This window comes from Gigantopelta aegis, chromosome 9 (assembly GCF_016097555.1).
Source record: "Gigantopelta aegis isolate Gae_Host chromosome 9, Gae_host_genome, whole genome shotgun sequence".
Taxonomy (NCBI): domain Eukaryota; kingdom Metazoa; phylum Mollusca; class Gastropoda; order Neomphalida; family Peltospiridae; genus Gigantopelta; species Gigantopelta aegis.
In genome coordinates this window covers 59,832,221-59,846,174 of record NC_054707.1, presented here as the reverse complement: position 1 = coordinate 59,846,174, position 13,954 = coordinate 59,832,221, and the positions used below count along the sequence as shown (strand labels likewise).

The 13,954-nt window shown below is 38.0% G+C and overlaps 1 protein-coding gene across 1 annotated transcript in view; it reads left to right on the top strand.

The window, feature by feature from the left end:
• LOC121382358 (DNA mismatch repair protein Mlh1-like) overlaps window positions 1–13,954 on the top strand; it is a 273,672-nt gene that overhangs the window by 44,503 nt on the left and 215,215 nt on the right. Inside the window, exon 7 of the mRNA XM_041511944.1 lies at window positions 2,675–2,717. Coding sequence (XP_041367878.1) covers window positions 2,675–2,717 — 43 coding nt within the window. The remainder of the gene's footprint in view (window positions 1–2,674; window positions 2,718–13,954) is intronic.

Sequence of the window (13,954 nt, the reverse complement as noted above, 5' to 3'; positions counted from 1 at the left end):
CAAATGGTTTTTTTTGCCCAAAAATGTTACTTTCCTGTACCATGAACTTGGACCTGCGGCATTGCCCACATAACAGAAGACTCATTTAAATTCAGTATCGATTCGGACACCCTTTTTTTCCTGCTTGCCTGCCTTCTTTTGTCTCGCAGACACTGGTCCTCCAGCCTTCTGTTTTGTTGCTTTCCCTCTACCTGACATTTTAAGCTGCATAAGTTAGTTATTTACATGTAATTGTTTTGTTTGAAAACATTCAAAACAAGTATGATGTCATAAACGGAAAGTATTAGGTCATAGCCTGGCGTAAACTATGACGTCATAACATGACGTCACAACACAATTTCCCAACAAATAAATTTAGTTTTGTTATCAATATGATCACTAGTCTAAACTGTAGCTAAATTCTTTAAGGAATGCATTCAAACATATTTTCATCTATTTTTGTATTGTACACATGTTCAGTTCATAATTGAAAAAATTGCAAGAATGGATAAAAGTAGCCGCTGGATATTTTTACATCCCATCTCATAAACCCAAAACCTTGGATTTGCAGAAGCACAGAATCATGCTAAATTTGCAACCTGGTATTGATCAATGTTGCATACAGTGTCATGTAGTTATAATTTCACCTTTCCCCAGTAGCCATGCAATACTGATTAAACAGCACGTTGTCTGTGTTAATTAAGAAATGTATTATCCATCTGCGAAGATAGTAAATATTAAAACCTGTGTGTAGTCATGACATTTAAATGGTAACTCCCCCACTGTGTATTTTGTGGGAAATCTATGTGTAACAGGTGCTAATAGCTGCTAATAAAAGAAAAATTGCGTAAAGTATCTGCAGGGATAAAAAGATTTGTTTAAAATAATTGATAGATTTTGATTTACACTTGGAATTGACCTAGCTAGCCCTGATCTTCATATTCCCTCTCAGTTTGACTTTTGATATTGGTTCACTATGCTCTGCTTCGATCGGCACATTAAAATGCTTGCTTTTCATCAATTTCATTTTGAGTGGTTGGCAAATGTTTCAGAGTGCTCTATTTTTAAAAGGAAGTATGTATGCTTAAAGCCAAGTATCCATACCATGACCCAGTTAGGCTATATTCTGTAACAACATAATTTAGTTCATTATATTGTTTACATTTTCATTGTTTCGAAGTATGTGAGAAATAGAATACTACATTTGTGTCCGTTTGATACCATTTATTTTACAACTCGTTGTTTATATTTTTAAACATCTCATAAGATAAATGGTATCAAACGGAAACTCATGTATTATTCTCTATTTGATCACACAATCTGGAATTCAAGATGGCAGCCATTTGTACTGAAAAATTCAGATGAAATGAATATAATGAATAATACAAGCATCATGTAACTCGTTATATTTTATCTTTGTTCATGTTCCACCCCAATATAGATGATCATGTCTCTAGCATTAGCAAACTGTTAAAGCTTGCACTACAACAAATAATTATAGTCTCCTATATGACAATGTTAATGTATATGTAGTACCTTATAATGTTTTAATTAAATTCCTTATTTTTTGTTATCAGATTTTAAAAGATAAAATAAATGAGATGGAAATAAAATTCGAAAAAGGAGAGTGGGCAGTGTTATAAATAAAAAGAAGAAGAAAATAAACACATATTATCCAGACATACCAATTATCAGTCCCCTACCGGTCCAACCAGAGAGGACTATAGGTTTCATCTCCATCCGTCCGTCTGTCTGTCTGTCCCACATGTTTCCTGATGTTTTTTTCAAAAGTCTTTGAGATGTTGAGGTGAAATTTTGTTTATAGCTTCATCATGTACTCTTACAGATCAAGTTTGACTTACACGACGATTTACCCATTTTTGACGGAATTATGGTCCTTGAACTTAGGAGATGTGGGAAAAAAAAATTCCAGACTTCTTTTTTTCGGAATACCTTTAGATATTGAGCTGAACTTTTGTGTATAGGTTTATCCCATACTTTTACAGATAAAGTATGACTTTCATGGCGATTTACTCATTTTTAATGCAGTTATGGCCCATGAATTTAGGAGATGTGAAAATTTGTTTTCCAGACTTTGTTTTCAGAAGACCTTGAGATAGAGCTTTTGTGTATTGGTTTATTATGTACTGTTACAGATCAAGTTTGACTTTCATAACGATTTACCCATTTTTGATGGAGTTATGGCCCTTGAACTTAGGAATATAAAAAATTAGTTTTCTGGATTTTTGCAATGCCTGAAGATAACAAAATGAAATTTTGTATATAGCTTTATCATTTGTATATAGCTTTACATATCAAGTTGAAGTTTCATGATGATTTACCCACTTTTCTGTGTTATGGCCCTTGAATTTAAGAGATACGAAAAATTGTTGGGCCAAGTAGGGGACATGCATTGCTTTAACAGTTCTCTCAAAATGCTTGTTCTATTATCATGACATAATCTTTAGAAATTCCAGTTGTTTTTTCTCCGACCCATTCAATGTGATCTTTATATGCATCATTACATTGTATATATGTCCTTTTCCAAATTAACCTGAAAATAATACTTAGATGGCCTTCTACTCATTCCAAATTTGTTTTGGATGATAAACATTTTCTAAAATGCCAAATAATTTATTTATCTTACAATATATTCTGAATGTTTTTTAATTTTTTATTTTTTTTTTAATTTCAGATATGCAGTCCATAATTGTAAAGTTGGCTTTACACTAAAGAAAGTAAGTGTGAATTGTGTTTACTTCTATTATTCACTGGGTCAAGAAGGTCTGTTTTACTACAGTTACTTTTTATGGATATTTAATATAAAAACCTCATCTTACATAGACATACTAATCTTACCAAGTTCATGAGACAAGTAATGGCACCTACCAGGATTTCTTGCCAGACGGTAAAACGGGTATGACACCATACCCAAATATTTTGGCAGATTTTATTTGTTTAAGTTAACTTTTTGACAAAATTAATTTCTCTTATCATTACTGTATGATTATCTTAACCCTAAGCCTAAACTTAACCCATTTTCTTTCTGGGTAGGGCCCCCATACACCCTGATTACTGTGGTTGCATTCAATTCCATAGAGCCGTACCCAAAAATTTCTTTCTGGCAGAAACACTGCCTACATAAGTTAATGTTGAAAAATGGGTTAATACTTGAGAATTGATAAACAAATTAAATGTCTGTTTACAGCTGTTTTTACAAACCATACATATTGAGAGTGGGTGGGTTGGGGTGTGCTAATGGCAATGTACACCTTTTTGACCAAACAAAAACAATAAAAAGTATTCATTGCAAAATAAAAATATTTTGAGGTGGGAAGGGTTTATATATACCGGGGTATATACATATACATATATATATACTGTAAATCATGAAATTAATGCGAGCAAGTAATTAATGCGAAAAATGCGGCGAACACATCGACGCAATAATAACTTGACGCATTTTGTTTAGTCTCATTCCCAATACAAAAAAATTTGCAGGATTTTACTATAATACTCATAATCATAATCAACAAATTTTATTACTAAATATATTCCTTTAAAAATTAAACAGTAGAAAATTATATACTAGTAACCGCAACCAACAATCCGTGCATATTTCTTGAAACCATTTGGCTCGACTCTATACATGGCATTTAAGTTAGACTGGTCGCAAGTTGTCACTGTTGCAATATATCGCATTTGTTAACGTCTATTACTGTGCTGCGCATCAAGTGTATAAAATCAGTCTAAAACATTTGTTAGAATAATACGTCTGCGTTCGCGTGAAATATTGTGCCCTGTAATAGTGACCGGTTTACCTTTTATTCCTACTGGTGGATTAATTAGAAGCAATCACCACACAAAAGTGCGAGGCATACCCTTAACAATAAGATGTAGTTATACTAATTACTCTGCTTTAAGTAATTAGAGTTTCCTGGTCGACCCACCATGCGATTAGCTTCAGATTATGTAGTAGCTGTCAAAACAAAGATGAAAGATGAAGCCCAAACAATATAATAACAACACAACTGTGGTTTTTATGTGATGTGGACTTTTGCCCGACGCATTAATAAAAATACGCATTTTTGTTCACTCATGTACGGACGCAATAATATCATGACGTATTAATTACATGATTTACAGTATATATATATATACATGTATATATATATATATAAACTGGTAACTGGTAGTGCAAGTATTGTTAATTGTGAATGGTTCTTAATTAAAAATATAAAAGAAGTTTATCCTTTCCTCTATCTTCACATATTTCTTTCTCAAGGTGGATTATTTTTTAATAAAATAGGAAAATGTTTATATTTCGGCTCCATGGAGCACTCCACTACTCAATAATTTGCAAATGAATTTTTTTATCCCAAGTACTTTTCTTAAAAAGGCAGACAAGTAAAGGTTCTGTTAGGTGAAGTAATAATCTTTTTCTTTCTTCTTTTGTTGAAAAGTACTGTATTTATTAGCTACGCTGTACTATTTTTATACATTTTCATTTATTGTAAGAAATTAATACAGTATCTACAGCTTACATGTACAGTATGTTGACACTACTACTATCCAAACTTCTACATCATTGGTTATAATGTCGACTGATCAAAACAACTGGCAATATCTCCCCTATTTAACTTGATATTATTTTTTAAAATATCAACTTAGACCCAAATAACACCAATGTGTGAGTCTGGCGAGTGTTCTATCAGTCGAAAATTAACAGACTAAATTGAATGTTACAAAAAACACCTCGTCTATGCTAGTGCAAACTACAGATCTGGCAACAGACCACATAAAACGTGTTATAATTTAGACTGCTAGGTTGCTTGGCAGCTGTATAATGTTCAAACTTTTAAAATTTTAATTTTTCTTAATAAACATAAATGATATATATTATATTATATATTGGTATAGTCAGTGTGGGATTCTCATAATTATTAATTACCGTTATTATTTAACTTTTGTATTGATTTTGTCATCACTTCATCTTGTACTTATCTTTGTTTGACACACAAGAAAGGAAATGTTTTATTTAATGACATACTCAACACATTTTATTTACAGTTATATGGTGTCAGACATATGGTTAATGACCACACATATATTGAAAGAGGGCTACTCTTTTCGATTAGCAGCAAGGGATCTTTTATATGCACCATCCCACAGACAGGATAGTACATACCACAGCCTTTGTTACACCAGTTGTGGAGTACTGGCTAGAACGAGAAATAACCCAGTGGGACTACCGACAGGGATCAATCCTAGACTGACTGCGCATCAAGCAAATGCTTTACCACTGGGCTATGTCCTGCCCCTGTTTGATACACAAATGCTGATGTATTGTTTAGTACTTGGGGGGGGGGGGGGGGGGGGGGGGGGGGCAGGGCAGGGTAGCTGTATGTTAAACAATCAGTTGGTGTTGTAGTGGTTAGTCAGTCAGTTGAGTGCTCGTTTGAGGTGCTTGCGTCGCAGGATTGTTGGGTTGTTTTTCATTCCAACCATTGCACCCCAACCGGTCAAAGGCCATGGCATGTGCTTTCCTGTCTGTGAGAAAGTGCATATAAAAGATCCCTTGCTGCATTAGCAAAATTTAGCGGGTTTCTTCTGATGACTACCAGTCAGAATTACCAAATGTTACTCATCCAGTAGTCATTGATTAATTAATCTTTACGGTGTCGTTAAACAAAACAAACTTCTTCTTGTTTGACACACAAATGCTGATGTATTTTGTTTTTTGGGGAGCGGGTGTGTATGTTAAACAGTCAGTTAGTGTTGTAGTGGTTCAGCTATTGTACTTAAGGCTGGTAGGTACTGGGTTCACATTCCAGCATTAGCTCCCATTCAGAGCGAGCTTTTATGTCTCAGTGGGTAGGTGTAAAGCCACTAAACTGACTTCTCTCTCGTTCCAGCCAGTGCACCACAAAGGCCGTGGTATGTACTATCCTGTCTGTGGGATGGTGCATATAAAAGATCCCTTGCTGCTATTCGAAAAGAGTAGCCCATGAAGTGGCGACAGCTGGTTTCCTTTGTCAATATCTGTGTGGTCCAACGCCATATAATCGTAAATAAAAATGTGTTGAGTATGTTGTTAAATAAAAGATTTCCTTCCTTTCACTAACCACTACCACCTAACCATTAAATCTCTGATACCTCTGATAGCTCAAATAGCTGAGGTGTGTATCCAGGACATTGTGCTTAAACCTTAATTTGATAAAAATATGAAAATAAATGGAATGCAGTACTCGGACTGTTGGTCACTAAATAATCAATGTGGCTAATGTCTGTGGTGATTTTGTTTTTAATAAAACATATATACTTACGAGCTCAGTTTTAGGTATTCAGTAACAAAGAATATAAGACTCCATCATATGTGGTCATATAGGATAGAAAAAGTACACTCGAGGTGGTGAAAATTTCGACCTGGGACGAGGCTTGCCAGTAATAGTTTTGAGATGAATGTGCTTAAAATATTTATATATCTGCCATGTATTTGATGTAATGCATATAAAAAGACCTGTTTGACAAAAAAATTTCTTAAAGTAATTTAAACATTAAAGTGGCTACAAAATTCTGAAAGTTGCAATTTTTTAAAACCAATGTGGTGACTTTTTTTCTTGACTAAGGCTGACCACTAGGAATAAAATGTCTTGTCTTGTTAAATAAATAGGAGGCCAGGTTATTCCTTCAGACTCATCTATTAAACTTAACCAGTTTGCATTGATTTTGTTTTCCATTTATTGATTATTCATGTATGTATAAGCTGCATTATATCCTTTATTACTGGCTGCTCTTTATCACATCATCAAACGATTGTGAGTTTACTACATGAAGTGTTTAATCATGCTTGTCTGCACATGTCTGTGCAATGTATCTTGAGATTACTTTTCATATACAGTAAAACCTCTCAAAAATGGACCCTCTGTAAACTGGAATTCTCCCCCAAAGCAGACATGTTTCACTGTCAAAATCTGTATAGAACTTAACCTTTCTAAACCGGATACTTGTTAAAACCGGATATTTTACTTGGTCCCTAGGGTGTCCGGTTTAGTGGGGCTTCACAATATATATGGTACATTCACACAAAAATACATACCGTATATCTTCACCAATAAGTCAAATGTTTTTCATCAAAATATTATGAAAAACTAAGGGGTTGACCTATAGGTAGTACTAAACCAAATAACTTCCGGCTGGGTCAAAGTTGGAGGTGCACCCAACTTTTGATAGGGAAGTGAACACCACAAGTCCTGTGATTGGTTATAAATGTGAGTGTGTTGGTTGTAAAAAATAATAGTTTCATCTGGGTAAAAAAAATGTGCAATTTTATTTCATCTAGTACCATTGTGTCAAGTAGCCTTGTACTTGAAACATGTATGGGGTACCTGTAAAAAAAAGTACTCGAATTTTGTGCGAAACTAGGGTAGTCATAGACGCTACCCGTTATCTCAGAAACGAGCAGCTTGACCCCCATTTTTTTCTGATTCACTTTAAGTGTAAGGGGTGGTAGTATTTATATCCGTGGCATTTATGTCGGTTGATACGTTGCAGGTAGGAGTTTTAGCCACATATGTTACTATTGTCGTCTATGGGATTTGATTTAGTAGTATACACCCTATAAGGGGATCAGAAAATTACACCTGAAAATATTAGCATTATGGTGAAGTTTTTATTGTTGAATTATCCCAGTGTTTATACTCAAATGTGTTCATTTTATATTTTAAGTTTTATAATTTTAGTTTTTTGGCATTATATCAGTTTTGATTATGAAATGTGTCATGGGGAAAAAGAACTGATCGCACATGCTAAGACAACATCCTAAGAAATACTTTTATATTTACTGGTAATGTTTTTTGGGTTGACTTATAAACGGGTCAATAAAAAAAAAGTTTTCAATGCTTGAAATTAGGGACTAGAAATTAAAAGACAGGAAAATCACAGAAATAATAATTTATATACACATTAAATTAATTAAACTATTTAATTACATGAAACCTTGACACTTTTTTATTTTAAGCTGATAAATCAAGAACAAAAAAGATAAAACTTTTATTTTCTGTGTAACACGACAACACCACTAGAGCACATTAACTTATTAATCATCGGCTATTGGACTTTGACATATGGTATATTATATGCATGTATATTAGTTATTATATTAACAATTGATTATCAGACAAGCAGCATTAAAAATTCAGATCATCATGGGATGGTCCATGTTAGTAAATACCTCAATAATAACAAAAATCTAATTTCATTGAAACAGATTTTAGCACTGGCACTGCTGAAATGCCATCATGAATTTCGAGGGATGGGCAAGTCTTTGAACTTACATGTAATTGGTAAAAAATGAACCCACTGGCAAGACATGGGACATGTAACTCAGTGATAAAGCATTTCACTTATTGAGGTGCACTGGGTTACAGAAATGATCACTCTTAGTGGACCTGTTGGTGTTTTCCCATTCCAGTGAGTACTCCTTGACTGCATGGTTATGGTATTTGTCATGATACTATTAATATACATCCCATATTAGCTTATTTTGTTCAAGCTGGTTCCTGTCTGGCTGTCTAGACAAGAATTTCTGTCTAGACAACTGTGTCTGTTTAGACAACTGTGTCTCTGTCTAGACAACTATCTGTCTATCTAGACAACTGTCTGTCTGTCTAGACAACTGTGTCTGTCTAGACAACTGTCTATCTAGCTAACTGTCTGTCTATCTAGACAACTGTCTGTCTGTCTAGACAACTGTGTCTCTGTCTAGACAACTGTCTGTCTATCTAGACAACTGTGTGTCTGTCTAGACAACTGTCTATCTGTCTAGACAAAAATGTATGGTTGTCTAGAAAAGCTTTTGGCTGTCTAGACAAGATTATCTGTCAAGACAACTGTCTGGCTGACTAGACAAGTTAAACGTTTTTTTGTTGAACAACACCACTAGAGCACATTGATCGGCTATTGGATGTCAAACATTTGGTAATTCTGATACATAGTCATCAGAGAAAACCTGCTTAATTTTTGCTAATGCAGTAAGCAATGTTTTATATGCACTTTCCCACAGACAGGAAAGCACATACTAGTTGTGGTGCACTGGTTGGAACTGTCTTGCTGTCTAGATGATTATTTATCTAGACAAGTGTCTGGCTGTTTAGACAAATGTCTGGCTGTCTAGACAAGTGTCTGGCTGTCTAGACAAGTATCTGGCTGTCTAAACAAGATTATCTATCTAGACAATTGTCTGGCTGTCTAGACAAGTGTCTAACAATAGCCCTTTTGTTTGCACCAAATAGTCGAAGTTTAATACCGTCCTGAGCATTATTACTTTCCAATACTGACATAAACATTGCATAAGGCAGTCAGCTATAGCACCTAAGAACAGAATAGGCTTACAGGATTAGGCTCTGACTATTCTAAAGTTAGATATGTTTGATCCAGCACCCAGTGATAATACCGTCTTAGAGACATTACTGTATTTTGAAACTCCTTCGGTAACAACGATGACAGATTATAATACCAGTGTGATGTCTTTTTGTGAACAGCTGCTTCATTACACTAATCCTGCTCATTTCACTTAAATGGTCTCGAGGGTGTGTTCATTACACACAGCCTACATTGTATTCATTGAATTGCATCACATATTCCTGGTTACAGTCTTTCTTTCTAAGTTTATTTTACAGAGTATGACAAATATTTTGAAAAGTCACTAGCCACAGGGCTAGTGGGTTTGTGAAAAACACTAGCCCACCAAGATAAAGCACTAGCCCAAATTCCTGATCAATTATAACTGGATTTTTATATAATTTTTGTAACAACACTTAAATCATGTTGTAACATACAAGCAAGAGCATAAAATACACAAAAATATAAACTGTCATGAAATTTGTCCAAAAGTTACTAATCAAGTTCCACCAACTCGTCCACAGAGCCACCTTGCACAGGAATCCACAACAGGCTGATTGTGTCCATTTACATGACGTGTACCTTTCACACACTCAATCCTGGTCTTCTGAATAGTCTAGCCATGGCCACGATTGCTTCCATTGTGGCAAAAAACATCTACATCTTTTTGTCGTCATTGTGCCGTTTTTGCCGGAAAAAAAAAACAATTGAGCAAACTCATGCTTGGTATCTAAACCCACTATCAAAATATTAAATTTAAATGAGGGTACGACAGTGTGACACATGGTCATAGATGGTTCAGTGTATTTGGTAATGCATTTAGGGTCTACTATTTATGTCGCCAGGAACGGTGATGCCAATTGCTCAAATACAGGGCATCATCCCGTGTCAGACCGATATCAAAAGAATATAACGGCGAACATCTAATCCATTGTTAATTGATGAACAAAAAAAAGTTATTATCAGCTGTGATGCATTATCCAAACCTCTACACATAACAGGCCAAGCTCAGTCATTGCATGTGCAGTTACCATTAAAGTAAATAGTTTTTCTGGTTGCCGATAACAACATGTAAGCAAAGTGTTAACTTAGAAAACAATAAAGTAAACAAGGTAAATAAAACAAACACTGAAATTCAAAGCATGACTGGGTTTACTTGATTGACATTAACTTGTCATCGCGATTGGTGGTTTCCAAGTTCTTAGCCTAAAACATATGTGCGAGATTAACTACCACGCAACGTGTCCAACCAATCAAAACATGCATGTCATTAGACTTTATTTCCTGTGCCAGAAACTTGAAAGGGAAAAGTAAATAATGCATGCTGTAACTGTGAAGATGTAGAGATTGCATGTTACTGCAGTTTGCAGAGCTAATTCAAGTGGATTATTATTATATACTGATTACGTTGTTGATATTATTCAATGACAAACGTCACGATCAAATTTATTAAATGACATTTCAGCCGAGAGAAAAAGAAAAAGGAAAAAAAGCACATGATAGAGTGATAAGAAGAGGGGGAGGGTTTCTCACTAGTTCGAACTTAAAAACCACTAGCCATGGGTGTCGGGCTAGCGGATTTGACTAACTGATAGTTATGTCAATTATGGTTTCCTTCTGTCCTGTAACTGCCCCCTAGCGATGTCAGAGGCCAGGCCCTGGATGGGCTTGTCTGAATAAATTAACCTATTTAACTGATGAAGTTATTAACATGAGCATGGCTTTAAAAAAACATATTTGTTAATAAATTTGTTATTATTTTCTAATATAAACCCATTAAAGGTTCCTGTGCTACAATGCAGTTGTGTTTAGAAAATGTCAAGGTTTCTCTTCCTCCCTCTTCCTTCCCCCCCCCCCCCCCCCCCCCCGGGAGTGTTGCGTGAGCTTCGCCGTTTGGCCTAGTATCGCATTGAACACAATGGGAGCACAGCTGTTGTCACCCTTTATTATGGTGACAATAGACAGAAGAGATTGGGAAGTAGGAGGAGACAGCGTCCCACGGCAGTTCAGGGGGGACCAAACCAGGCGGCTCAACCACCAGGGGCAGTCCATTCGGCTTTACAGAAGACAAGACCGGCAGGGGCGGTTCAGGGGGGATCAAAACTGGCAGCTCAACTGCCAGTGACAGTCCCTTCTGCGTCACCGCCCCCCACTACTCGGAAGCAGCAGACGCCAAAAGTGGCAAAGGGGGGGGGGCTAATGCTGTCGGCTAAACTGGCAGTGATGGTCCCTCCCCCTGCAGCACCAGCACCGATGGAGTCCGGAAGAGTGATGTCCACACCAACCAGTCCACCGGCAGAAGTTGTTGCGACAGCTGCTACGGAGCGTAATGCCAAGAAGAGGAAGGTACCACGAGTGTGTGAAGGGGGGAGTTCACTGCGACCTCTCAACTACCAGGCCCCTTCGTCCCAAAGAGCTGGAGACCAACACCATCTGGTCAAGGGTGGTACTAGTCGAGGAAAGTTGCACCTTCTACCTGACTGTGGAGCGGAACGGGATGTACCGGCAAGGCTTGCTGAAGACAGACATGGATAATCCAATCATCCATCGGATTATCAAGCTGATACTTCCAGAAGAATACTCAGCACTACTTCGGGGAGAGTGTTACATCGACCTGCTCCACTTCTTCCCGAGGTTCCGAGCCGATCATCCCATCAACTCGCCATGAGTTTCGCTCTGCACCCTCTCTTAGGACAGGCACCTCCTTTTTTGGGCTTAGTTGGACTTAAAACATTTCGGCCACAATTCAAAATTTTATGTTTATTTTTCGGTAAACAGTCCGATGCAGTTTATTTTGGCAGCCCGTCTAAATTGCTCAAATCACCTTAAAACCTTTTCGGTTGAGCACTCTAATTTTATTGTTTGGAGTTAAATTTTTGTAGCTCATTTTCCTTTTGGTCTTTGACCTAACTACTAAATTTGTATTCCAAATTCTGCCCACCTCAAACCTCAAAGTCACTGGCTATCCAGAGACGGGCCCCGGGACGGACATGCTCGAAACTCTTGTGGTATATGAGCTCGCACTCGCACTCTAAAAACTGTTTACTACCTGGACCCAGTCAATCCCATCAACAATAGTTCTGTTTCTGTTAGACTATCTGCTCATGTCAAATTCATCTGCAAAGAGGCCCATTATAGAGGTACCAATGAAACTTAAAGGATATCTGGAAATTATGCTTTGTGCCAGCTCAGTGATGCACGAAAACAGTGATTGGTTTTCAATTCATTTTTTGTCACAATTGGCTGATGTTTCAGCTTTTCGTGTTCTGATTTTGTTATGAGATTTATTGTTATATACTCTTCAAAAGAAGAAACGCAAAACCACATTGTCGTAACATTTGGAGAATTGATTTAATTATTGAATGGTGAGTCCGATAATTACCAAATGTTGCAGGATTGTTCACAATTCACTCTAGTCCATTGTGAGTAAGTGATAGGACACACCACCAAGGTCAAGGTCATCTGGAGTCAATACCGGGTGTGGCCTCCGCGTGTGTTGACAACTGCCTGGCACCGCCTGCCCATTGAAGCAACCAGAGTACGGATGACGTCCCGGGGGATGGTGGCCCACTCGGCCTGCAAGGCTGCTGCCAGCTCGGGCAGGGTCTGGGGCTGTGGTTGTCGCTGTCGGAGGTGTCGGTCCAACTCGTCCCATAGATGCTCAATTAGGTTCAAATCCGGTGATATCGATGGCCAAGGAAGGACATTAATGTTGTTGTTCTGTAGGAAAGCCGTTGTGAGACGTGCTGTGTGAGGCCTGGTGTTGTCATGTTGGAACACTGCGTTGGCGTTGGCCATAACTGGAACGATGTGTGGCCGGAGGATCTGGTCATTGTAGCCCTGTGCATTCAGGTTGCCCTGCACGTGGACCAGGTCAGTTCTGCCAGTGTGTGAGATGGCTGCCCACACCATGACACTACCCCCGCCGAATCTGTCCACTTCCTGCACGCAGTTTGCCGCATAACGTTCACCACGACGCCTATACACGCGACATCTTCTATCATGACGTCGGAGCAGAAATCGGGACTCGTCACTGAACCACACCTGTCTCCATCGCAGTTGAGGCCATTGTCGATGAATCTGGCACCACTGCAGTCGGAGTCGACGGTGTTGTGGTGTTAAGATGACACCTCGAACTGGACGTCTGGCACGAATTTCTACCTCACGTAGGCGGTTCCGTACGGTCTGGTTGGATATCCTGCGCAAACCTGGTATTGCTGCGGCTGTGGAGGTGGCAGTAGTCAATCGTTCCCGAAGGTGGCGTACCCGGATGTAGCGGTCCTGCCCGGGGGTATTGACCCGTGGTCGACCGGATCTAGGGAGGTCACGTGTTGATCCATGTTGCTGGTAACGGTCCCACAGTCTGGAGATGGTGCTTGGGGACACATGGAATGCCCTGGCAACGGCCGTTCTGGATTCGCCTGCGTCTAGTCGGCCGATGACATTGTTTCTCTGCGGTTCACCGAGACGTGGCATGTCCTGGATTGTCAACTGTCGGCCAGATACAGAGGCCAGGCAAGCGAACACCCTGCACTTTTATACTGTCGGTGTTCATGTTGCACGTGCAGACAAC